Source organism: Pseudorasbora parva, chromosome 12, assembly GCF_024679245.1.
Source record: "Pseudorasbora parva isolate DD20220531a chromosome 12, ASM2467924v1, whole genome shotgun sequence".
Classification (NCBI taxonomy): domain Eukaryota; kingdom Metazoa; phylum Chordata; class Actinopteri; order Cypriniformes; family Gobionidae; genus Pseudorasbora; species Pseudorasbora parva.
Window position 1 is genome coordinate 26,540,447 of NC_090183.1, and position 23,679 is coordinate 26,564,125.

The 23,679-nt window shown below is 37.7% G+C and overlaps 1 protein-coding gene across 2 annotated transcripts; it reads left to right on the forward strand.

The window, feature by feature from the left end:
- Positions 1-135: 135 nt before the first annotated feature.
- On the forward strand, positions 136-18,965 carry scly (selenocysteine lyase). 2 transcript variants are annotated; one of them, XM_067459603.1, is made up of 14 exons: positions 136-225; positions 642-757; positions 868-977; positions 1,224-1,324; positions 3,895-4,078; positions 4,280-4,407; positions 4,704-4,865; positions 4,953-5,059; positions 5,179-5,215; positions 6,033-6,116; positions 6,250-6,352; positions 6,603-6,678; positions 9,434-9,596; positions 18,829-18,965. In XM_067459603.1, the coding sequence occupies exons 2-13, from the start codon at positions 645-647 to the stop codon at positions 9,585-9,587; spliced, it is 1,359 nt and encodes a 452-aa protein (XP_067315704.1). In that variant the 5' UTR covers positions 136-225; positions 642-644; the 3' UTR covers positions 9,588-9,596; positions 18,829-18,965. The 2 variants fall into 2 exon arrangements, with proteins under 2 accessions (XP_067315704.1, XP_067315703.1); XM_067459602.1 differs by lacking the exon at positions 18,829-18,965 and having other exon boundaries at positions 9,434-10,113.
- The last annotated feature ends 4,714 nt before the right edge of the window (positions 18,966-23,679 follow it).

Sequence of the window (23,679 nt, forward strand, 5' to 3'; positions counted from 1 at the left end):
GATGTTTGCTACTGTGATGTCTGAAAGTTTGTTTCAAAAACGAAAAAGAAAGAAGAAAAAACAGATCGAAGCAAGCCTTCCTGTAGTAGGGGAAAAGGGCAAACGTCTAAAAAGAGGAGGGGTTTAAACGTGTGCGTTTCCGGTTGAAAGAAAAGAGCGTGCTGCTGCTGGTGTCACCAGTTTTAACCGTGAATCATTGATAGGACATACGCTTAAGAGTTAGAGGTCAGTAAACTAATGATATAATTACACAAGTTTATCAGGTTTATCAGTAGTTATCTCAGCGATGGTTCTTGTAAAGCGACTGTAAAGGCAGTTTAAGGATGTTATATGCTCGTAGACAACAGAAATGTGACGAGCAGCAGTCAATCTACAGTATGAATCAAAGTGCCATATGGCTCGCACGATTTTATTGCCACATTGCCAAAAACTTCCTTTAAATTAAATGTCAACCCTGTATTAAGAACCATGGCTTGTCTAAACCAAGAAAAAATAAATAATTATGCCTGCTATATATGTGACAGCACGCCTTAGACCCGTGTATAGTTATTGTTGTTAAAGCAATTTAAAGAAAGTTTGAATAACCATGTGTTTAGACTGATGTACAGTATTTTGTCATTTTATCTACCAATGTAATCCAGATAATGGCTGAAAAGACTGACCCCCCTGTCATCCTGGATCATAATTTATGGGGAACTTTAACACATCATTATGGATCTGACCTGGATCATCATGATGTGACTGATGGGCCAGACAGGTAACGTAATGAATATGCCATATCAGTCCCAGACTGGACATGAAGTCATTCGCATTCGATCCATTCCATGCTCTAGAATGTAGTTTGTAAAACAGTTATATCTGCTGCAGAATATATATGGATTACAACGCCACCACGCCAGTCGAACCAGAGGTGACCAGGGTTATTACTGATGCTTTAACTGATGCGTGGGGAAATCCCAGCAGTAATTACCTTCCAGGTATAAAGATCTCAAAGATAGATGTATGGAATACCTTTGACACCTCACATTTAACGGCATAGTCCACCCAAAAATGAAAATTCATGTCATTCCAGACCTGTATTAATTTCCATTGTATGGGCAAAACAAATTATTTCTCAAAATATCTTCTTTAATGGCCCACAGAAGAAAGTCAAACAGGTTTGGAATGAAATGAGGGCGAGTAAATGATGAACACATGCTCTTATATTTTCCCACTGATGCTAGGTCTGAAAGCCAGAGACATCATTTACCATTCCAGAGACACAATTGCAAGGATGGTTGGTGGAAAAGCAGCAGACATTATTTTTACTTCAGGAGGAACTGAGGTAAGGGTTTCAAGAGCACGGTTCAAACATAATTTAGCAAAATTTCTTTCCTTTCTTAACTAGCGGACGATTAAAGGCCTTAAAAGCTGTTCAAATGGATAATTCACGTTTCCGCTGTCTCTATTTCAACCATCCATGTCTAGTGTTATATTATAACATGCTCAAAGTTCAAGCAATTAATTCAGAGAATAATCATATTTACATTCAAATTCTATGTAAAAGTGAAAACAATTATAGTACAATATAATAGTCAAATAAATAAAGGCACTTTTTAATTATCTTCTTCTGTAGCTCACAATAAAGGTGCAGGCATCGTGACGGCATTGTACTTAATTTATACTTGCCTGTTCACACCAAATTTAATACAAACTATTTTGCTAAATGACAGTTGAAGGTGCACTATGTAGTATATTTGCAGTAAAATATCCAAAACCACTAGGTTAGTGTTACATATTTTGTTCAGTTGAGTCCTTAAAATACCCCAAATGTTTCCAACTATTTGTAAATTGTGAGAAAATAGCTATTTTAACCAAGGAGCTAGGACGTTTGAGGGAGTCACCTGTCAATTGCATCATATCTGCGTTAACCTTGGTTTCCGAAACGCTAAGCAGTGTGAACAAGTGTCACAGCAGCCGCCTAGTGAACACACAGAGTTACGTCATAACATAATTTTAAACACACTTAAATCGATCTAATATGATAAACACGGAAAAGCAGAAATGGCGCTGACGACTATGTCCCTTCATAATAAAAGTCCCGGTGCTCGTGAGCCGTGTGTTTGCGTAACACTCCAGTGGCCTAGCTCAGCTCCTCAACACTCGGCCCTGCTCTGCTTCATACTATAGTAACGTTAAAGGGGTACTTCAGCGCTGGGAAGATGAACCTTTATTTAAACTGGGTCATCAATGTAGTAGAAATGTGAAATAATTTTTGATTTTGATGCCTTCTAGACTGAGAAAAGACAGAAAATGTATTTTTGTCTCATGGGGATGAAAGACTACAATTCCCAGAATGCTTCGCAGCCCTGTGAGGCCATTCCCAAAGCCACCAACTTGTGACTGAGTTGGAGAAGACACTACAATTAAAAACTGAACATATCTGTTCAATATAATGAGTGAGTCACTGCGCGAGTATCACAACACTGAGCACTAACTGCAGGAGTTAGATAAATGAGCTCTCGTGATGAGAGCTGAGGTAACCGCGACTACACTCGCGGCATACATTCACAACATATTCAGTACAATTCAGTTTGGAACATTTCAGTTCATGCCTTTGCAAGCTTAACTTTCATAGAAATTAATTTGAGAAGTTAAAAGACTTACATTGCTCACCATAGCTCCGTTTAAATGAGTGGCTGTAGCTGCGAGCTGAGCCTCTCCCTGCGAGCTGAGTGTGATCTTCATCCCCCATGAAGTTCAAAACATGTGGAAATGGCTCCCTCTGCTGGCTGTTGTCTTTAGCCTTTGGGCAAACATTCCTCCTATGATGCAACTATCGTCAATTTGCATCAAAGGAGGAATTTTTCCAGAAATAAAATACATAAATCTCTTGTCTCAGGGGGATATGAGGGGGGAAAGCACAATCATTTGAATATACTCCAGGGTTTCTACTGATACAAAGCCATATGCTAATCGCTGAAGTAACCCTTTAATAACCACATTCATGAACATGATTTCTGATGAGTCCTCTTTTCCACTGGCTGTGAGGTGACGACCACATGTCTCAAGATTCTGAGCTCAAACTTCGTTTCATCAAACTACGCCTTTGTTTTGAAGAGGCGCCCTCTAGCAGATGGAAAATTACATAGTGCAGCTTTAAAGGGTTAGTTTACCCAAAAAAGAAAATTAGCCCATGGTTTACTCGCCCTCAAGTCATCCTAGGTGTATAGGACCCTCTTCTTTCAGATGAATAAAATTGAGTTACATTAAAAAAAGTCCTGGCTCTTCAAAGTTTTATAATGGTGTTTTTGAAGTCCATAAAACGGCATCTATCCATTATATAACTGCTCCACATGGCTCCGGGGGGTTAATAAAGGCCTTCTGAAACCAAGTGGCATGTTTTTGTAAGAAAAATATCCATATTTAAAACTTTATAGACTAAAATAAGTTTTATGGACTTCAAAAATAAAACAAGCAGTCACTGCCATTATAAAGCTTTGAAGAGCCAGGACATTTTTAGTATAACTTTTTTTTATTTTCTGAAAAAAAGAGTGTCATGTATACCTAGAATGATGAGGGTGAGTAAATCATGGGCTAATTTTCATTTGTGTGCGAATTTTACCCTTTAACAGCAGAGGAAGAATCTTGACCCGTCTCTCTTGTCTCTAAACTCTTGTATTTGGTGTTGAATAATTTTAATTCAGCCCGTCTTCTGACAAATCACATGAGATAATCGGACTCATCGTGTCTTCGTGTTGGTGTCTTTACAATAGCAACACAATCCATAATGCTTGTTGTGGTAGTCCTAATGATGCATGGCGCTTGTGTTGAGAGGTGCGTTGAATACCTGAAGAAATTCAGGTATTCAAAAGAAATTATTCCACTTCATCTTTACTTAGCTCTCTTTTTCAGGCCAATAATCTAGTGTTTCACACAGCTGTGGAGCACTTCAGGAAGAGCCAGTCTTCTGCAGAGGGAGGCACGAACATCCAGCAGCTGAATGGAAGAGGCTCCTTACCTCATATTATCATCTCTAATGTGGAGCATGACTCCATCAAACTCACAGCTAAACACTTGTTAAAAGAGGGCAAAGCAGGTTAGCAAGACTGGACTTTCTGCCTAAAGCTTCAAATGGAGAGTTGTTTTCTCTGAGGAAGTGGACATTACCTTAATTTACTACTATAACTGGGAATATTGCATGCAAAAATGTGTCTTGCTATCTGTATTAAAATATGAATATCAATGTAAGCAAAGCTCTTTGTGCTCTAAATTGGACCTTATTGGATTCTCGTTGTAGATGTCACATTTGTGCCCGTTTCCAAGGTGACAGCACGGGTGGAGGTTGAGGATGTCATTGCAGCGATTCGTCCCACCACCTGCTTGGTGTCGATCATGCTGGCCAATAATGAGACGGGCATCATTATGGTGAGCATTTTTCCCTGACAGCAGTCTCGCTAGGCTAGTGTGTCAAACTCTTTCATAGTTAAACAATATAACATGGCTTTGTTTTGGCCAGTGGGACGAAACTTAATTGCGAGTGTGAAAATGTTTTTAAAACAAGTTGTTTTTTTATAAACATGATGTTAAAGAGCAGCTTCAATTGTAGACATAATATGGCCAGTTAGCTTTTGCTGTGCCAGTTAAAATACAGTAGATTTGTTTCCTGCCCTTATTTAGCATAAACACTTCAGAGTAACTGATGAGATTCCTCCCTTCAACAGCCAATTAAGGATATTTGTCAGATGGTGAAGGATGTAAACAAACAAAGGGCAGCATCAGCTCCCAGAATCCTCCTGCACACTGATGCAGCCCAGGCTATCGGAAAGATACGAGTGGATGCACATGACCTGGGAGTAGACTACATTACCATCGTAGGACACAAGGTAAGTAACAAGAGACACTGTTGATATATCATCTCTCTTTAAGCGAAGAAAATTAGAGCTCACAATCCTGTTGATGATTTGTTCTAGTTTTATGGCCCTCGAATTGGTGCTTTGTTCGTGAATGATCCTGGAACCACAACCCCTGTTTACCCTCTGTTTTTTGGAGGTGGACAAGAGCGCAACTTCAGGCCAGGGTATGACATGGTGTATTGTGTGATGGGGTTTCATGTATGGGTGATGAATTATTGAACAATTTAAACAAGTATATTACTGACTCTGAAATAAATACTCTTGTTATCTCTTTATTTTTCAGAACTGAGAACACAGCAATGGTAGCAGGTCTGGGAAAGGTAAAACCCACTATACAGTATATATCATATGTATTATATATCATATATCATATCATATATATCATATCATATCATATATATATATATCATATCATATCATATATCAATCATATCATATCATATATCAATCATATCCAGCAGCCATATCACCCTGTAACCCAAGACTGGTTTCCCACTGAAGCTAAGCAGGGCTGAGCCTAGTCAATACATGGATGGGAGCCCTCCTGGGAAAGCCAGTTTGCTGCTGTTAGAGGTGTTAGTGAGGCCAGCAGGGGGTGCTCACCATGTGGTCTGTGTGGGTCCTAACGCCCCAGTATACTGATGGGGACACTATACTGACAAAGAGCACCATCCTTAGGATGAGACAATAAACCGAGGTCCTGACTCTCTGTGGTCATTAAAAATCCCAGGATGTACTTCGGAAAAAGAGTAGGGATGCAATCCTGGCATCCTGGCCAAATTTTCCTATTGGCTGCTGTTCATCATGGCCTCTTAATCATCCCCATTATAATGATTAATGCCATGTGGATGCTGCACATTGGTGGTGGTTGAAGAGATTCCCCCCCATCTATATGTAAAGCACTTTGAGTACCCAGAAATGCACTAAATAAATGTAACGCATTATTATTATATCTCATATATCATATCAATCTTCATTTATTTATATTCATACTTGTACAATAGTTAACCAGTAGTTAAAAGTAAGTTAAAAATAAATATATGATTATTTATTTTATTTGTTTATTTTCAGTAGTAAGTTGGCTGTCTGTACATGCAACCTTTTTTAAATAACTTTTTCTTTTTTTTTGAAAAAAAGGCTGCCGAATTGGTAAGCTCAAATTTAGCACAGTATGAAGCCCATTTCCTGGATATCCGACGTTATCTGGAGCAGAAGCTGCTTGTAAGTCTTGCTTCTGCTTTACTATAGATGATTGGTACAAATATTTCAGAGGACATTACTATAGTGTATATAGCAATTGAACATAATACATTAAAAAAATCTTATTTTTATTGTATTTTATTTTGTTTTTTAGGCTGTCTTTGGAAAAGATAAGATTAATTTTAACAGCCATTTTTCTGGCTCAGACATTTTGCCCAACACATGCAATGTGTCCATTTTGGGAAGAGGACTTCAAGGTGAGTGAATGGGCATTTTCTAGCCTCATAATTTTTCACAGTCCATGAATATGGATCACAGACATGATATTCTAACTTGATTGACTGAAATGCTACCCCAGAGCCTCCATTTTCCATAAAAATATAATTTAAGTTCTTTTTTCTTTTCACATGTGTATTGGTCAGAAGTAGGTCAGGTCTTGACCCTGCAGATTTGTAAAACACAAGAGCTCTTGTGAATAATTGATAAGACTCTTCCCCCCTGCTGTAGGGCGTAGAGTGCTGTCCACCTGCAGGAGGTTGTTGGCCAGTGTGGGTGCTGCCTGCCACTCAGACAGAGGAGACCAGTAAGTCATCTGTACTTACAATGAAAATGTTTGGGGTCGATCACAAGGACAGTTGTGAATTTTCACCATTGTTCTCAAATCCTACCCCTTGAACCCCTAAATTATTTTTTTAAGTATGTGCTTTTAAATCCTACAATATAGCTAAACCATAAAAAATAATGACCTGATTTCACAGACAGTGCTTAGATTAAGCCAGGATTAGGCCTTAGTTAATTTAGGACATTCAAGTAGCTTTCTATTTTAGGTCTTTACTTAAAGGGTTAGTTCACCCAAAAATGAAATTTATGTAATTATTGACTCACACTAATGTTGTTCTACACCCGTAATGCCTCCGTTCACCTTCAGAACACAGTTTAAGATATTTTATATTAAGTCTGACAGCGTATCTAAGTGTAGGCACACTATACTGTGCACACTAGAAAGGGAATAAAAACATCATCAAAGTAGTCCATATGTGACATTAGTTAGTTCATTAGAATCTCTTGAAGCATCAAAAATACATTTTGGTCCAAAAATCACAAAAACTACGACTTTATTCAGCATTGTCTTCTCTTCCTCAAATAAAGATTCAAGCGGTTATGAATCAGCGGATTGATCCATGATTTGGATCGCGTGTCAAACTGCTAAACTGCTGAAATCACGTGACATTGGCGATCCGAATCATGAATCAATGCGGTCCTAACTTTAATAGCCATGGTTACAAAAACAAATAAGATAGGATTCTAAGTTAAGATGTTTCTGTAATACGTCCTTTGATGTTCATCTTGAGACAAAACAATAGCACTGACATGTATCAGTGGAAGTTGCTTTCAATTAAAACATCTCAAACATGCATTTTAATCCAGGACTAGGTTTAAGCCTTGTCTGTGAAACTGGTGGAATGTCTTTTAAATTGTATATTACAAGATATTACCAACGATACAAATGTTTAAACATGGTTTTCAGCTTCTTATGGTTAACAAGCTCTTAAGGCCACTAGCTTAGAGCAGTGCTTTTCAAACCTGTCCTGGAGGCACCCCAGCCCTGCACATTTTGTGTCTCCCTCATTTATCACACCTGATTAAACTCATCAGCTCGTAAGTATAGACTGCAAGAACTAAATTGGGTGTGTCTGATAAGGGAGACATACAAAAGCCGTTTTTCAATATGTGTTCGTCTCTGTACTTGTGTTCATAGACTTTTGAATCTTCTTCAGTCACTGCCCAAGTACTGTTCCAATTCAAATAAAATAAAATTCAATTCAATTTAAATTCCCTGAATGTGTCCTTGATCCGCCCCTTTTATCGATGATGCACCGAAAAGGACTGTGTTGACTTCAAACAGATCGGTATCCCAGAATGCATCTCGCACCGACCAGCAAGCATCAGTAGTGGATGAGAGAACCCACGCAATGTAATAATACTACTGTTCTTGTGTCAAGAAATGTAGTTTTAAGACTTTTCCAGGCAAGAATGTAGTTGTTTAAAGCTCAAATCTGTGGTTTATTAATAAAAAGAGCGCCTGTTTGAACTTTTGATCTGCTGTTTTCGGAGTTGTGAGATCCAGTCAATCAGCGAACACTCAGCGCTCGTGTTTCCCCTGGCTATTCGTTTTGGCTGAGGGCAGAGGGAAGTTTCATTTATTTCTTTGATAATTAAAACAGACATTTAACAAAAAGAGACTGTTGTGGTTTGTCATAATTTAATTTTATAAAAGTGAACAAGTATATGCAATATATATGCAACAAAATATGCACAAGTATTGCGTGAACAACATATTAATACGTTTTATATATTTTTTAATTGTAGCTTAACCGAAAGAGGCAGGGTTGTGTTTTATATTTAGCTTTTTTTAAAAATAAATATATGCAGTGAAGATAATCAATGTACGTGTTTCCTGAACTAAATTTGTGTGGCTATTAATATGTAAAAAAAAAAATTGTAAATGAAAACGAAAACAAAAAGTTTTTATATAACACATTTTGTTTTATTGTTGCCTCAAATATATATACAGAGATAACAGGAGTAGCCAGAGCGAGCTGAGTGATTAAGAACGCTGCTGTTCTGTTTGCAGAATTACCAGACTTCCTCTGGAGTTTGTTCTCCTGAGTCAAACTTTGCAAGTCTGATCTAATAAGGAAGCAAGTCTGAAGATCACATACTTGGTTTTGATAAATGGCCAAAATTTGCAGGGCTGGGGTGCCTCCAGGACAGGTTTGAAAGCCACTCTCTTAGAGAACAATAACTATAATGATAACTATATTAGCGTCCACACCATCAGCGGTAATGCGGTTATTCTAAACACACTCTTCAGTTAAGTTTTGTGAACATAACTTCAGCATACAACTACTTGAAGACAGATGGATTTTAATTGGTTCTCAACAAGTAGAAAAAATGTAGTTCTGAAAGTGAATCCATTGTCATCTTTTCCCTGTGACGGTATCATTGTAATTATGGTGTGGACTTCACCTTAAAGTTTGAGTGATTTTTCAGTTATATTATTGTTTTATTTGTCTTTGTCCTACTATGTCCTATGCTTTCATTGTTAAATTTTTGATTTAAAAAAAGGATAATGATGGCTCAAAGGGTACATGTTTAAAGTGATTAGAGTGCACAAAAACAAAGGTTCACTAAATGCACTCAACTGTGTGCTAGATGGAGCAAAATTTGGAAAATGAAGTATATCTAGGCCTTTAGTCTAAATAAACCTTGATTTGTTCATTCTTTTCCTTTCACTTAATCCTTATGGCAATAATGTTGTGCTCTTAATTCCTTAGACCATCCCATATTCTTCTAAGCTGTGGGATTCCGTATGATGTGGCTACCAACGCTGTGAGGATTAGTGTGGGTAGAAGTACCTCCCGTGAAGATGTGGACATAGTCGTGGAGGATCTGAGAGACACTGTAGAGCAACTGGAGCGAATGAACTAGCACCATAAGGTGTGGATGTTGCACGATAATGCCATGAGTATAGGCTTCAGGTTTTAGGGTCATCATCAGGTTGCACTATATGGATCTAAAATTATTTATTTAACATATTTTATTCCAAATCTTATTTGTTTAAATCGTTTGATTTATGGATCTTCAGGGAATTTACTCTAGCTGATAAATAGTTTATTAAACTTTAAACAGCTTGCATATAGGGGTGTGCTATATGTATTGTCTATGATAATTATTGTAATTGTTATTTTAACAATGTGTGAGCTGACATTATGAATATGTCACTCACTTTGCATAAAGCAAACAAAAGCACACATTGAGAGTCCACACAATTCACTGTTTGTTGTAGCCTATTAGAATGCTGTTATAATGTCGCCAATATTGAAAATATGGGGCCCCTGAGTTTTTGTCTTGTATATTCATATCATATAGTTAATCAATATCACACAAAGAAGTGTTTTTGGGAACACATGGCATATTGATTATTTTATACAATAAATGTTTTTTTTTTTTTTTATGTTTGTATTGAAGTGCCCCTATTATGTCCCCCCCCCAAATATTCAGTTTCATGCAGTGTGTAATATAACTGTTTGTGAATGTAAACATTCTACAAAGTTGTTAAGCCAAAAGTGCATGAGAAATAGATATTGTCTTCTAGTATTGACATAAAAGAATGGACCACCTAAATAAGTTCCTAAATAAGTTAAACCATGTTTAATATCCCACTGTGCTGCGTTTCTACGTCACTAGATAAGTCATAATGCCGCTTATCTTGTACATTGTCCGCCCGGGAACAACTCAACCCGTCCTAAAACACGTCATTTTACTGACGACTGCTTCTCAAGTCTCAGAGTTCAACATGAGATTCACAAAACCCTATTATTAACCAGTTTATTTGCTCCTCATCACAACCTGCAAATATGAATAATTATTGATGTATACAGTCCCTGACAAAAGTCTTGTCGCTTGTGTACAAATTGACCTAAAGTGCCGCTGAAATATATTTCTAATCAAGATATTTTTACAAGAAATGGCTCATTTTAATCCCACCAGCTTTTGTGATAATATTTCAGTGAAAAACTAAACTTTCAAAAAGTATTCTAATATTCACAGCTTGGTAAAGCCCATTGAGTCAATTTTTGCAAAGACATAAGTGTTGTCACCTTGTCGTATGAGCTTCACCTGTGACTAATAATGGATCAATTAGGTCTCAAGTGTGTATAAAAAGAACCCCAGTACGCTAGACCTTCACATCAACTGCAACTAGACCTCTGCAAACATGCCTAAGATTTACCCAGAGACTAAAGTTTTGATTATCAAGAGGCTGAAGACCAGATCCACTGCTGATGTGGCAGACACCTTCAATGTGTCTCAGCGTCAAGTACAGAGGATAAAAAAAAGATTTGAAGAGACTGGAGACGTTTTTGACAAGCCCAGGTCAGGCAGACCCCGCAAGACAACTGCTCGAGAGGACCGTTTGTTGGCTCAAATCCAAGGCCAGCCCATTTTCCACTGCAGCAGAGCTCCACGAGACCTGGCGACCTGAAGTCCCTGTGTCAACCAGAACAGTTTGTCGGATTCTGTCTCGAAATGGCCTCCATGGTCGAATCAGTGCCCAGAAGCCAGCACTAAACAAAAGACAATTGAAAAAGGGTGTGGCATTTGCCAAGGCCCACAGCCTGCTAAAAGGATGGACGCTGGAAAAGTGGCAGAAGGTGGATTTTTCAGATTAATCTTCTGTTGAATTACACCACAGTCGCCGCAAATATTGCAGGAGACCTACTGGAGCCAGAATGGATCCGAGATTCACCCAGAAAACAGTGAAGTTTGGTGGCGGAAAAATCATGGTCTGGGGTTACATCCAGTATGGGGGGTGTGCGAGAGATCTGCAGGGTGGAAGGCAACATCAATAGTCTAAAATACCAAGAAATCTTAGCTACCTCTTATATTCCCAACCATAAAAGAGGCCAAATTCTGCAGCAGGACGGTGCTCCATCGCATACTTCCATCTCCACATCAAAGTTCCTCAAGGCGAAGAAGATCAAGATGCTCCAGGATTGGCCAGCCCAGTCACCAGACATGAACATCATTGAGCATATGTGGGGTAGGATGAAAGAGGACGCATGGAAGACTAAACCAAAGAATATTGATGAACTCTGGGAGGCATGCAAGACTGCTTTCTTAGCTATTCCTGATGACTTCATCAATAAATTGTATGAATCCTTGCCAAACCGCATGGATGCAGTCCTTCAAGCTCGTGGAAGTCATACAAGATATAAAATTTGGATCTCACAGCACCACAACTTAATTTGCTGACATATTTTTGTATTTGCAGTAAATTACAGTTCCATTTCTGTATAGGCGACAAAACATTTATTCTTACCTAAATTTAACCTTTCTGTCTTGATTAAATGATAAATATTTTTTCTGTGAAAATTATTTATTTCAGTGCATTAAACATCATTTGGGAGGGTTTTAGCTTTTCATATGAGCTATTTCTAACACCAATTAATTAATTAAAAGTCAGGTTAATCTCAGGTATTTCTAGAAAATAGATAAGCGACAAGACTTTTGTCAGGGACTGTATATATATATCTTTCTAATGAGTGTTCAAAATACATACTTTGTGTTTTATATAGTTTTCGGTTAACTCACGTTATTATTGTCTTACTGAAACACTTCTACAAATCATCTGTGGGCCACTATTACCTAAATCTACATCTATTAATGCAGATTGTCTGTCATTACTTTAAGTAAAGATAAAAGATGGAGCAAGATATGTTTTACAAACGTTTGTGACATCAGTCATTCACGTTGGTGCTCAGCTAATGTATGCACCCTTATTGATGCAATTCCCATATTAGCACTGCAACAAATTAGAAATATGTGTCGGCTTGTTGATGAACACACTTGTTAATGATGATGGTGAGGAATTTCAGTTACAATCTCATAATTCACCTTAAACTGAGTAAGTTCAGTTATGGTAATGGACTAGACTGGGTAAACCCAGCCTGATCTACTAGCAATTTGATTTCGCCCGGCAACTCCGTCTGGAAACCTGAACATTCATTTCTACTGCTTCTGTCACAGGAACCAATCACAGACTGGCTTATCCACCTGCCGCACTATTCAACACAATGACGTATAGAAAAGCGATGGGTCGCTGCCCGTTGATCTTGTGGTCTGATTGGTTGAAGGAATATCCAATTGCATACAGAGTCATTTAAATTATGCCTGTTGATCATGCTTTTTGTGGTCTGTTTGATTGAAGGACTATTGAATTGCGTTCAGAGTCTTTTGAATAATGCTCTTTTATCACGTCTCTTGTGCAGTAGAAAATGCAGAGCAGACTCCCCGGACCAATGTTCAATCTCAAATTGAGCTTGGTCTGGTGATAGCTAGACAAGTAATGGACGTTTAGCTTCCAACAAGCACTGTAAGCTGTAGACCAATCGTAACAGACTGGGCTTTCTGGCCAATCAGAGCAGAGTAGGTCATGGAAAGGAGGGGTTTAGACTAGATACTGATTCATTAGCCTGACAAGCCAGACCCACATCAAGATGTTTGGTCTGGAAACTCACCATTTTGTGCTCAATCCGAGGGGCGGGATAAATGGTTGTCTTTCACACTCCCTATGCATGCAATAGGATATAGCTACAACCAACCAGAGCAACGTGAAGCGGTGACAGATTAAACTTTCGCCGTATTTGGTCGGCAAAACTCACATCTTCCCTTTTTAAGAATGAAAGCGCCTTCTTTTCTCAGAAAAAAAACTTAACTCCAAGTCTTCCAGCGTCGCGGTCAAAGCTGATTCGAAAGACCACCGTTTGCCAACTTCTGTGTTTACTAGTAGCACGCAAGCGCAACTCTGCCGTCACTGTTAAGCCCCGCCCACCGACTCTATACACGATGTGATTGGCCCGACCAGAGTTTGGTTTTTACAGCTCAGAACTGTATTGAGAGTTGCTAGACGATACTTGCGACAGATTAGATTTGCTGCCGCTAGGGTGCGTCTATATTTCTAGGCTACTGATTCATCTGTCAAGACCTCCAAAGCAAAATTAGGAACCTTTAAAATACCATAATAGGGGAACATTAAGTATGTTACATGTTAGACACTATATTGTTTATTTTTGTCCTATTTTACCAACAAACTATTTTAAGTATTTGCTTTAGGTATTTAGGAGTCAGTTTGTGATAATACACTGTGATGTTGTTTTGTGGTTTTTTTCATTTTTAAAAGGTTTAATAATTGAATGATGTGAAAAAAAGATAGATGTACAAATATTTCTAATTATGTTGTAGATGTTCATACCCTATTTTTCAGGGAAAGTCAAAGGCCTGTTCATTGTAACTTGGCGGCTGCACTTAGTTACATTGGGATGTGATGGAGCGTGCACATTTGGAATGAGAGGGAGATATCTGTTACCAGTACAACAAAGCTGCAACAGCATTATTAAATGAGCTAAATGGACTCTCTTTAACGTCTCAGTGCTGATCTGATCTCACCTGACACTAAATCATTAAAGTTCATATGCTCTAACCAAACTGCCTCTTTCTAATCCCTTGTTGTCTTTCCAGACACACTCTTGGCCATTCAGACAGAAATTAATTTTTAACATGTGAAAATGAGGCTCACTGTAATCTCTAATCACATGCCTGCACACCAGTCACACGTTTTAGTAGGTCTTCAGAGGCCAGTTCTCTCATTACTCTTGTGTCTGCTGCCAGAAGAGAGGGCAACCTTGTGCAGGTTGGTAAGCGAGTACAAAGGCAACGGCTGGGCCATGATGAGCACTGGTGCATTGTGACGTCTTTCATTACCTTTACAGCTCACCGGGCCAGACCTGCTCCTCTCCTCCGCTCACCCAACCCCGCCAGCTGGCAGACGGTTAGGTGTCGGCTTCCCCTGTGTGTGTGTGTGTGCATGTGTCCCGTGGGGGGTAGGTTGAATTGCCCTAGGCAGCCTCCGAATCCAGTCAAAGGCAGCCGACGCAGGTGCAAAGAGGCAGGGTTGACATGGTGCTTCAGAAGGCCATCGCAGCAGCCTGTGAGGGAGACCTACAGGGCCTCAGGGAGCTCGCGGAAACTGGATGTCTGAGCGCCGCCATTGTGGATGCACAGGGGGCGGGACTGGTGCACCATGCTGCACGCTGTGGTCAGCTGGACTGCCTTTGCTTTCTGGTGACAGAAGCTGGGCTGCCGGCTGACGCAAGGGCCCTAAATGGAGCCACACCTGTCCATGACGCTGCGGCTACAGGTCACACCCGGGAACTAAAGTGGCTTGTACAGGTTGCAAGATGCAAGGTTAAGGTGAGTGGAGGATGTTAGCATGGTAGTGCGAATAGAGTTGGATCGAGGGTTGCTTTTTAAATGGGTGATTTTCTTGACTGTAAACCACAAAAGAGGTTGTTAGGAAAAAAAATCATGGGGTTCTTTTCCATGCAATCAAACTGGATGACAAAACCACTGTAAAAGTTGTCCAAATATGACTTGTGTGCGACAATCCAAGTTTTCTGAAGCCATTTGATCCCTTTCTTTGAGGAAAAGTCGAATGAATGATGCCAAAAATTATCCTGACAAGCCAGACCCACATCAAGATGTTTGGTCTGGAAACTCACCATTGACAGGGCTCAATCTTCGGGGCGGGATAAACGGTTGTCTTTCAAACTCCCGCTGCACGCGATATCGCTACAACCAACCAGAGCAACGAAGGTGAAGCAGAGCTAGTTGACAGATTAAACTTTTGCCCTATCCGGTCGGCAAAACTCAACACATCTTCCCTTCTTAAGAATGACTTCAGTGCCGTTCTTTGTTCTTTTTTTCAGAGAAAAGCTTAACTCCAAGTCTTCTAGAGTCGCGGTCAAAGCTGATTCGAAAGGCCGCCGTTCGCCAGCTTCTGTGTTTACTAGAAGCACGCAAGCGCAACTCTACCATCACTGTTATGCCCTGCCCACTGACGCTATACACGATGTGATTGGCCCGACCAGAGTTTGGTTTTTACAGCTCAGAAGTGTATTGAGAGTTGCTAGACGACACTCGCGGCAGATTAGATTTGCTGCCACTAGGGTGCGTCTAGATTTCTAGGCTAGCCAAAAAATCACTGGTTCTCAAGTTTATCCTACTACTTGCAGAGCACCAAATTTGAATATACCCATATCACAGAAGACAAAAAAAACAAAACACTCATGTAAGCCTTCAGAATATGTGAATATTGCACACAATATTAGAAGGATTTCTAAAGGATCATGTGACAGACTGAAGTAATGGCTGCTGGAAACTAGCTTTGCCATCTCAGGAATAAATTAGATTTTAAAGTAAATAGAAAGTTTTTTTTAAATTGTAAGAATATTAATCAATATTAGAGTTTTTACTGTAGTTTTGATTTTATTTATTTATTCTTTATTTGATAGGGACAATGCTCATTGATCAGTAACAGGTTACTTACTGTAAACAAGCAAGTGCTAGTTTCCATCTGTCAAATCAAATGAATGTAATCGTAGTGAGTGCAAGACTTCTTTGAAAATCTGTACCGACTTTTAAATGGCATTATGTGTTCCAGAGAAACATGAGTGAGAATAATGATAATCACTTTCATTTTTTTTTTTTTTTTGGTGAACTATCCCTTTAATTAAGTGCCTGACAGCACAGTCATGAAATGTACACATAGCTGAGGTCAATATCACCCTTTCCTGCTAATACATCTCGGATATAACAGTATTGCAGTATTAAAGGCCTGTGAACTTTGTGTGAAAGATGCAAACCACCTACCAAAATACAGTATATGTAAAATATAACATTCACAGCGCATTGTGTGTTCACATGGAAAGCAAGAATATTGGTAAGCAACACCTGCTCCAAATATAGCACCTTACACAAGAGGTTCTCCAGGTCCAGGAACTGTAGAACGGTGCGAATGGTGTGATTACATCACTTTCCCTTGCTCTGTTTACTCTTTGCTCAGTAGTATTGCATGACCACTGTAATCATGACCAGATGGGTCAGAGGGGGCTCAATCTAACCGTTAATGCTATTTGTTTACCAGGGGAGTACAGGCTCCTCTGAGACCCCCAACACACACACACCGCCTGTTCTCACACTAATGCAAACCAGTGCTTTTAACATCGACAACCTCTTGATCTAATTTATGGCCAGCTGTGCTGTATTAAAGTAGATGTTTTAAGTGCCTTGTTATCACGGACTAAAGTGATAACAATATTCCAAGTTGGTGGTCTTGCTTAAAGTTCATCAGAGTTTTTTTTTTAAGCCTGTGCTTGCCAAGGTGAGGTCAAAGTTGTATGCGGTTCAATTATTAATGAACATTTCCTTGGTCTAATTAAATAAAGATGGATACACTAATTTGATCACATTGGTGGAATAGAGGAGCGATGTCCCGTTGAGGAACGAGGTCTGTGTCAGCAGCAGCAGGTTTATCGTAGAATGGATAATACAGACTTGTTATGATGACATCATGAGATGACCTCTATCAAACTGAATGTTCTTTCAGGTTATTATGAACTCGATGGCAGCATAGTTTTTTATTTGTATTGTCACTACTCGCATTCAAAAATAATAGCATGTGATATTAATACTCTTTCCTTTTAGTGTCATTTCTGCTTAGGCAAACTGTATGTGTTAAATGTATCTAGTGTTTTATTTGGGGTTATCACAAACTAATATAAAATCTGGTTTAAAACACACGGCACGTTTTTAGAAATGAACTTGCGTACATGTTGGTTTCATATAATTTAGAAAATTTAAAGTAAAATTTTGAAAATGGTATTGTCTCAAAAAATGTCAGGTAACTATAAAAAGGGCTAACCTATTTTCTTTACATTTTGAATACACGTCTTAATCATTAATTGCAATATATGTTTTAAAATATAATTTTCAAAGTACAAACATTGACAAAATTATGAATTGGATAATTTGAATATGTAAGATTTTTGGATTCAAATATCCAAAAACTACTAGAACAGTGTTATATATTTTTTGACTAGTTTACTTACATTATCCCGGATGTTTCCAAGAATGTTTAAATCCAGAAAAATCAGCAATTTAATCATATCCTTGTTACCCTTGATTTTTGTTTTAATTTTGTAGAAAACATGGAAACACCAAAGCCGATTTAATTAATGTTTTATTAAGCAGATGAGCAACTTTTTAGAGACATTTATTGACAGAAAACAAATGATTGTACAGTAATATCGCATTTTCTCTGTCATACTAAATGTTTTCAAATTAATTGCATGCCATTTAGCAATCCAAGCCTTCCAGCATTTATTAACTTGATTTTGTAATATCGATCTAGCTTACTGAAGTGTGACACAAGGGTTGTAGAGCTAACACACAAGAATGACCGGAAGAAGCGGAAGCGACGACTGTGGCATTATAAAAGTTCTGCTCATCTCACATTAGCAATCGCATTAGCGACCTCATTCAGCTCCACAATGTTCAGGCCTGCTCTGCTTCATACTACAGTAACGTTAATAATCTCATCCATGAACATGATTTCTGCCTGAGTCCCATCCTGGTTCTTTTCCACCGGCTGTAGCGGTTAAGACGACAACTCTGAAGATTCCACACTCAATCTCACCATCATCAAGCTGCGCCCTTGTTTTGAATAGGTGACCTCTTGTGGTGAAAAACTACATAGTGTACCTTTAATTCATAGTTCACACTTACATCAAATTAAACAGAGTAAAGATTATGCGTATTTGGCGTGCTGTCCGGGGGAGGGCTCCGGGCTCCATCCCCCCAATTGATTCGATTGATTAGCTTAATGTGCTCCACTCGTGTTTAATTATCTGACGTGCTCCTCCCGGAATTTGTTAATAAAACATAACATATTGCATTTGACCTCATAAAAATTTTTTATGACTTGTTGAGACTAATTTACACAATCATGAGGTTCTGCATGAGTGCTTTCTATTTTCAAGAATTCCTTTTTGATTTTCAATATGCAGAACAAATTTTTTTTTTTACATCAAAAGGAACAGAAACAAACACCGTTAAAGAGGTGTATAGAACTCATAGTATGTATAAATGGTACGTTTAATGTATTTTTAAATAAATTAATTGGACAATGCATATGTTTTGCATTAATGCTTTATAACATTCTGATAATGACTGTTCAGAAAATTCATTATGTAACTTTTTGTGTGCAATGAAGAAAATAGTTTAATAAAAAGTAGTTGTTTATAACTATTCTCTTTTGTTTCTTTGTATTCAGGATCAGGATTCTGGTGGGGCCACTCCGCTTCATCTCGCTGCACGGTTCGGGAGGGTGGAAGCTGTCCACTGGCTGTTATCTTATGGCGATGGAACAGAAGTAGAAACAAACTGCGGTGCTCTTCCTGCCCACTATGCTGCAGCAAAGGGTGACCTCACCTGTTTAAAGCTGCTGATTGGTCAAGCTCCAGGGTACAGTGTTACACCTCACACACATACTAATGATAGAGATAAATCTCATGTGGCAGAGGTGGATAAAAAGAAGCATGTGACGAACAGAACAGTTTTGGTTCACTAGTCTTGTAGGTCACACGTTTTGAGTTCTTTGAGTACTATTGTCTTTTTAAAAACAGATCCAATTTCAGACTTTTTGTAAATACAGCTTAACATTTATCTCAAGTAGATTTCAAGTACATTTTTGGTACATTATGTTGATTGGATTGCAAAAAAGCAGCAGCAACCTATTATCATTTCTTTATATGATTACGGTCTGGTTTCACAGACAGGGCTTAGATGAAGTCATGGTTTGCCTTAGTTCAATTGGGACATTAGTTTTTATAAATGTGCCTTATAAAAAACATTGTGCATCTTGAGACAAAACAATGGTTTTCGTAGCTCAAATATGAATTTAAACCTTGTTTGTGAAACCGGGATATATTTATTATACTTTATTTATTTATTTATTTATTTATTTATTTATTTATTTATTTATTTATTTATTTATTTATTTATTTATTTATTTAATTCCATTCATTCATTCATTCATTCATTCATTCATTCATTCATTCATGTATTTATTTATTTATTTATTTATAATTGCTATTTTTATAATTCATATGTTTTATTCATATTTTTATTTATAAATAATTATAAAGGTTTTCAGATTATTGGAGTATGTTTTCCAAGACGATTAATATTACATTTACAAGTATTTACAAATCCTCAAACTATTAGTTTATAGACAGTTAATTAATAGTTTATAAACCGTAGTAATACATTAATGGATTATATACAGATATTGAGTTCTTCATTCATTGACACTGTAATTAAATTATTAAATTATATTATTAAATTAAATTATTATTGTTCAGTTAATTCAAAGAGTTAGAAAATGCCTTGTTACTTATTAAATAGTACTCACTTTAGATTAGTTAACGAAATAACAATGTTGGTTTAAAGCACTTAATTAATGAGATTTTCCGTAACATAATCTAAAGTGAGAACTATTTGTGGTTAACAAATTGCAAAGCATTATCTAAATCTTAACATATGAGCTAATTAACCAATAACACTTTAATTACATTGACAATGAAGAACTCACTATTTGTATATAGTCTTTTAATGTATTAACTACAGTTTATTAACTATTAAGTAAGGGATAATGTACATCCAGCTGGTTGTCGCAGAATAAACCCCTTCAGAGTGACTGATCCTGTCAGGCAATAACAACTGGCTGGATGTACATTATCCCACTTATTACACGGCTACTTGTCTCAAGTACATACGACAAAATATTGTCTTGAGTTTAAATATTTTCTTAGCTCTTCCTCAAAAAACCGTTCCAAACTGCTTTAAGCCTTTATCTATTGCTGAAAACATTTGTTTTGACCATATATGTTGAAATTAATAAAGGCCTTCTGAAGCGAATCTATGCATTTGTGTAACAAAAATATCCATATTTAAACCTTTATAGCGTTCCGGCTGATCACCTTTCACTGTCTTCCATTGTAACCCGTTCAGTCACAGATGGCGCCAGACAGTCAACAACAGCGGAGTGACACGTTAAGCATATAAGTAGTACTGGTCAAGATAACTCGTACCCGGATGAGTGGTGTGTTGTTCACTTTGGCGGTTGTTATCTGGAAATAAACAATGTTGCCACAGTTACTTTGAAAAAGTAATCTGATTACTGATTACTCCTTTAAAAAGCAACTTAGTTACTTTACAGATTACTTGATTTTAAAAGTAACTAAGTAAGATTACATGTTACTTTATTAGTTACATTCAGCAGTTGCCGACAGCACAGAAATGACAACTGTTTTTGCCAACACTGACTTTATTGGAAGTGCATTTTTAACAGTAACGTCAACAATGTATCTCCTGACATTTTAAGTTGAAATTAAAAAAATAAGTCCTGAAAAAATACTTGAGACGCAAGAAGAAAGCGCAATTTTATGTATTTATTTTTTACTAAGGAAAATGACTAAAATAGTAACTCACAGTGACTTGGATAAGTTACTTTAGTCTGATTACTGGTTTGGCAATAGTAATGCGTTAGATTACTTGTTACTGGAAAAAAGTAGTCAGATTAGAGTTACACGTTACTAAGTAACTAAATTACTGGCATCACTGGGAATAACATACCGCTGGCATCACTAGGAATAACATACCGCTGGAACGCGTGATCAACAAGTCAGGATCAAGCATTCCGCAGAGCTGTGCAATAATTTTTCACATTTAATTCAATGTGTAACTTGCCATTTCTTTGTAATTAATTGTGAAATTTACTAGCGATTTCACAGTGAAATTTGTTTCTACACAAATGTTGTGTGTGTGTGTGTGTGTGTGTGTGTGTGTGTGTGTGTGTGTGTGTGTGTGTGTGTGTGTGTGTGTGTGTGTGTGTGTGTGTGTGTGTGTGTGTGTGTGTGTGTGTGTGTGTGTGTGTGTGTGTGTGTGTGTGTGTGTGTGTGTGTGTGTGTGTGTGTGTGTGTGTGTGTGTACTAAATTAGACTTATGAATTCTTGTGAAAGTTATAATTCTGGTTATTCTGTCTTGTCCAGACCAAACTAGCTTTTGTCGAAACCACAGGACAATAAAAACAAAAACTGTATACAACCTATCATGTTATTCATCCATGTGTTTGGAAATCTGAGTATCATGCTCTGCTCAGGTGGTGAAACGGGAATTAAACATGTGACATGGAAGAATGACACGTCCTGATCTACTCAGCAGAATGAGGTCACACATAATGCACCCCTGATACCAAAGTAACTCGAAGGTGCTTCGTCAGTCTCATTTAGCTAGATATGGTTTCGAAGGCGATAATTGCTCAAACAACCAAAATGGAATTTTTTACATGCAAACTTGGTTTTCCTCTGTTTGTTCATTACTAGCCCGTTGTCCATTTGTGCTTAATGATAAGTGATGGAGGAAGAGAAACTGAGCTGAAATGATCCAGGGATCCCCAAACTAATTAAGTTCCGACCCCCAAGTTGATTGTTATCTTGCATTCTTTTCTCCCTTTTTCTCATGCATGTATAGATACTTGGTGCGTTGATCACTACTGATACACAGTGACATGGTCAGGACAAAATAGAAGCATTTTTGTGTATAGGATAAGGTAAACTTAACATATACAGCCAGGGTAATGCATATATTAGCCTCAGGGGTTAGAAAATCCCATATGAGAAGCCGTGAGCTGGTGTATAATGGATGTACCCCGTCGGTCACATGTCACAACATACTGGTGGTGAACTGTCTGAACTGCTTCTCACTGTTACTGAACCCAAAGTCCTGAGCGCTTTGTATAATAAGCAATGCAACTTCCAAATAGATGTGAATGTACATGCTTAGTGAATAGGACAACATTTTATTTATATGTTTATTTATTGGTTTAAATCAAGTTCCAAATTTCTTGATAGCGAGTCAATTGCTTCTGAAAGAGTGAAACCTTGTTTGTGAAACCGGAATATATTTATTATACTTTATTTATTTATTTATTTATTTAAAATAAAAGTGAAAGAGGTGTATTTTCTAAATGGCTTTAGGTGTTCTGCTGTTCTGGTGAAGGTTGAGAGTTTCTTCCATGGGGTGTGTGTGAAGGTTGTAAAATGACCTTGTACCACTCTGTGATGGTTAAACAGGCATTTGCTCATTGACTTACTGCAGGGTCAATTCAGGACACAACACTAACATTCCAAATTTTAGTAAATATAAATTTCCAAGATTTTTTTATTTTATTTCTTTTTTAAATGTGTTACTTTTATTTTGTAAGGCTACATTACATTGCCAGTAAAACATTAATAATGTTACAAAAGATTGTTATGTATCAAAAAAATGCTGTGCTTTCAAACTCTTTTCATTAAAGAAATCAAAAAAAAAAAAAAAAAAAAAAGGATTTATGTAGTATACCCAAAAATGTTAAAGGAATAGTTCACCCATAAATGAAAATTATATCAATAATTATTCACCCTCATGTTGTCACAGGACTTGCGTTCATATTTGAAACACAAATGAAATTTGATGAAATCTGATTTTATTAATCAACAAATCAGTTGTGGTAAAAAGAAACTCAAGCATGTTTGCTTATGTTCAAGAACCAATGAGGTTCAATCTCGTGTTACGCAGCACGTTTGAGCTTCCAAAAAAACAACGAGGTTCATTCTTGTTTTATGCAGCACGTTTGAGCTTCTGCAAGAACCAATGAGGTTCATTCTTGTGTAATGCAGCACGTTTGAGCTTCCACAAGAACCAATGAGGTTCATTCTCGTGTTACGCAGCACGTTTGAGCTTTCACAAGAACCAATGAGGTTCATTCTCGTGTTACGCAGCACGTTTGAGCTTTTGCAAGAACCAATGAGGTTCATTCTCGTGTTACGCAGCACGTTTGAGCTTTTGCAAGAACCAATGAGGTTCATTCTCATTTTACGCAGCACGTTTGAGCTTCCAAAAAAACAACGAAGTTCATTCTTGTTTTATGCAGCACGTTTGAGCTTCTGCAAGAACCATTGAGGTTCATTCTCTTGTGACGCAGCACGTTTTAGCTTAACGTGATCTTTAAACTAAAGCTATAAAGTGATCGAGTCTCTTCATAAAATTTGGACTAATCACTCAATTCATTTGGATTATTTTT

Bases quoted from the DNA above. Each gene is read 5' to 3' on its own strand.
- scly (XM_067459603.1), top strand. From the start codon at position 645: ATGGCTGAAAAGACTGACCCCCCTGTCATCCTGGATCATAATTTATGG. The intron at 978-1,223 runs GTATAAAGATCT...CACTGATGCTAG, and splicing joins CAGCAGTAATTACCTTCCAG to GTCTGAAAGCCAGAGACATC. The intron at 6,117-6,249 runs GTAAGTCTTGCT...TTTGTTTTTTAG, and splicing joins ATCTGGAGCAGAAGCTGCTT to GCTGTCTTTGGAAAAGATAA.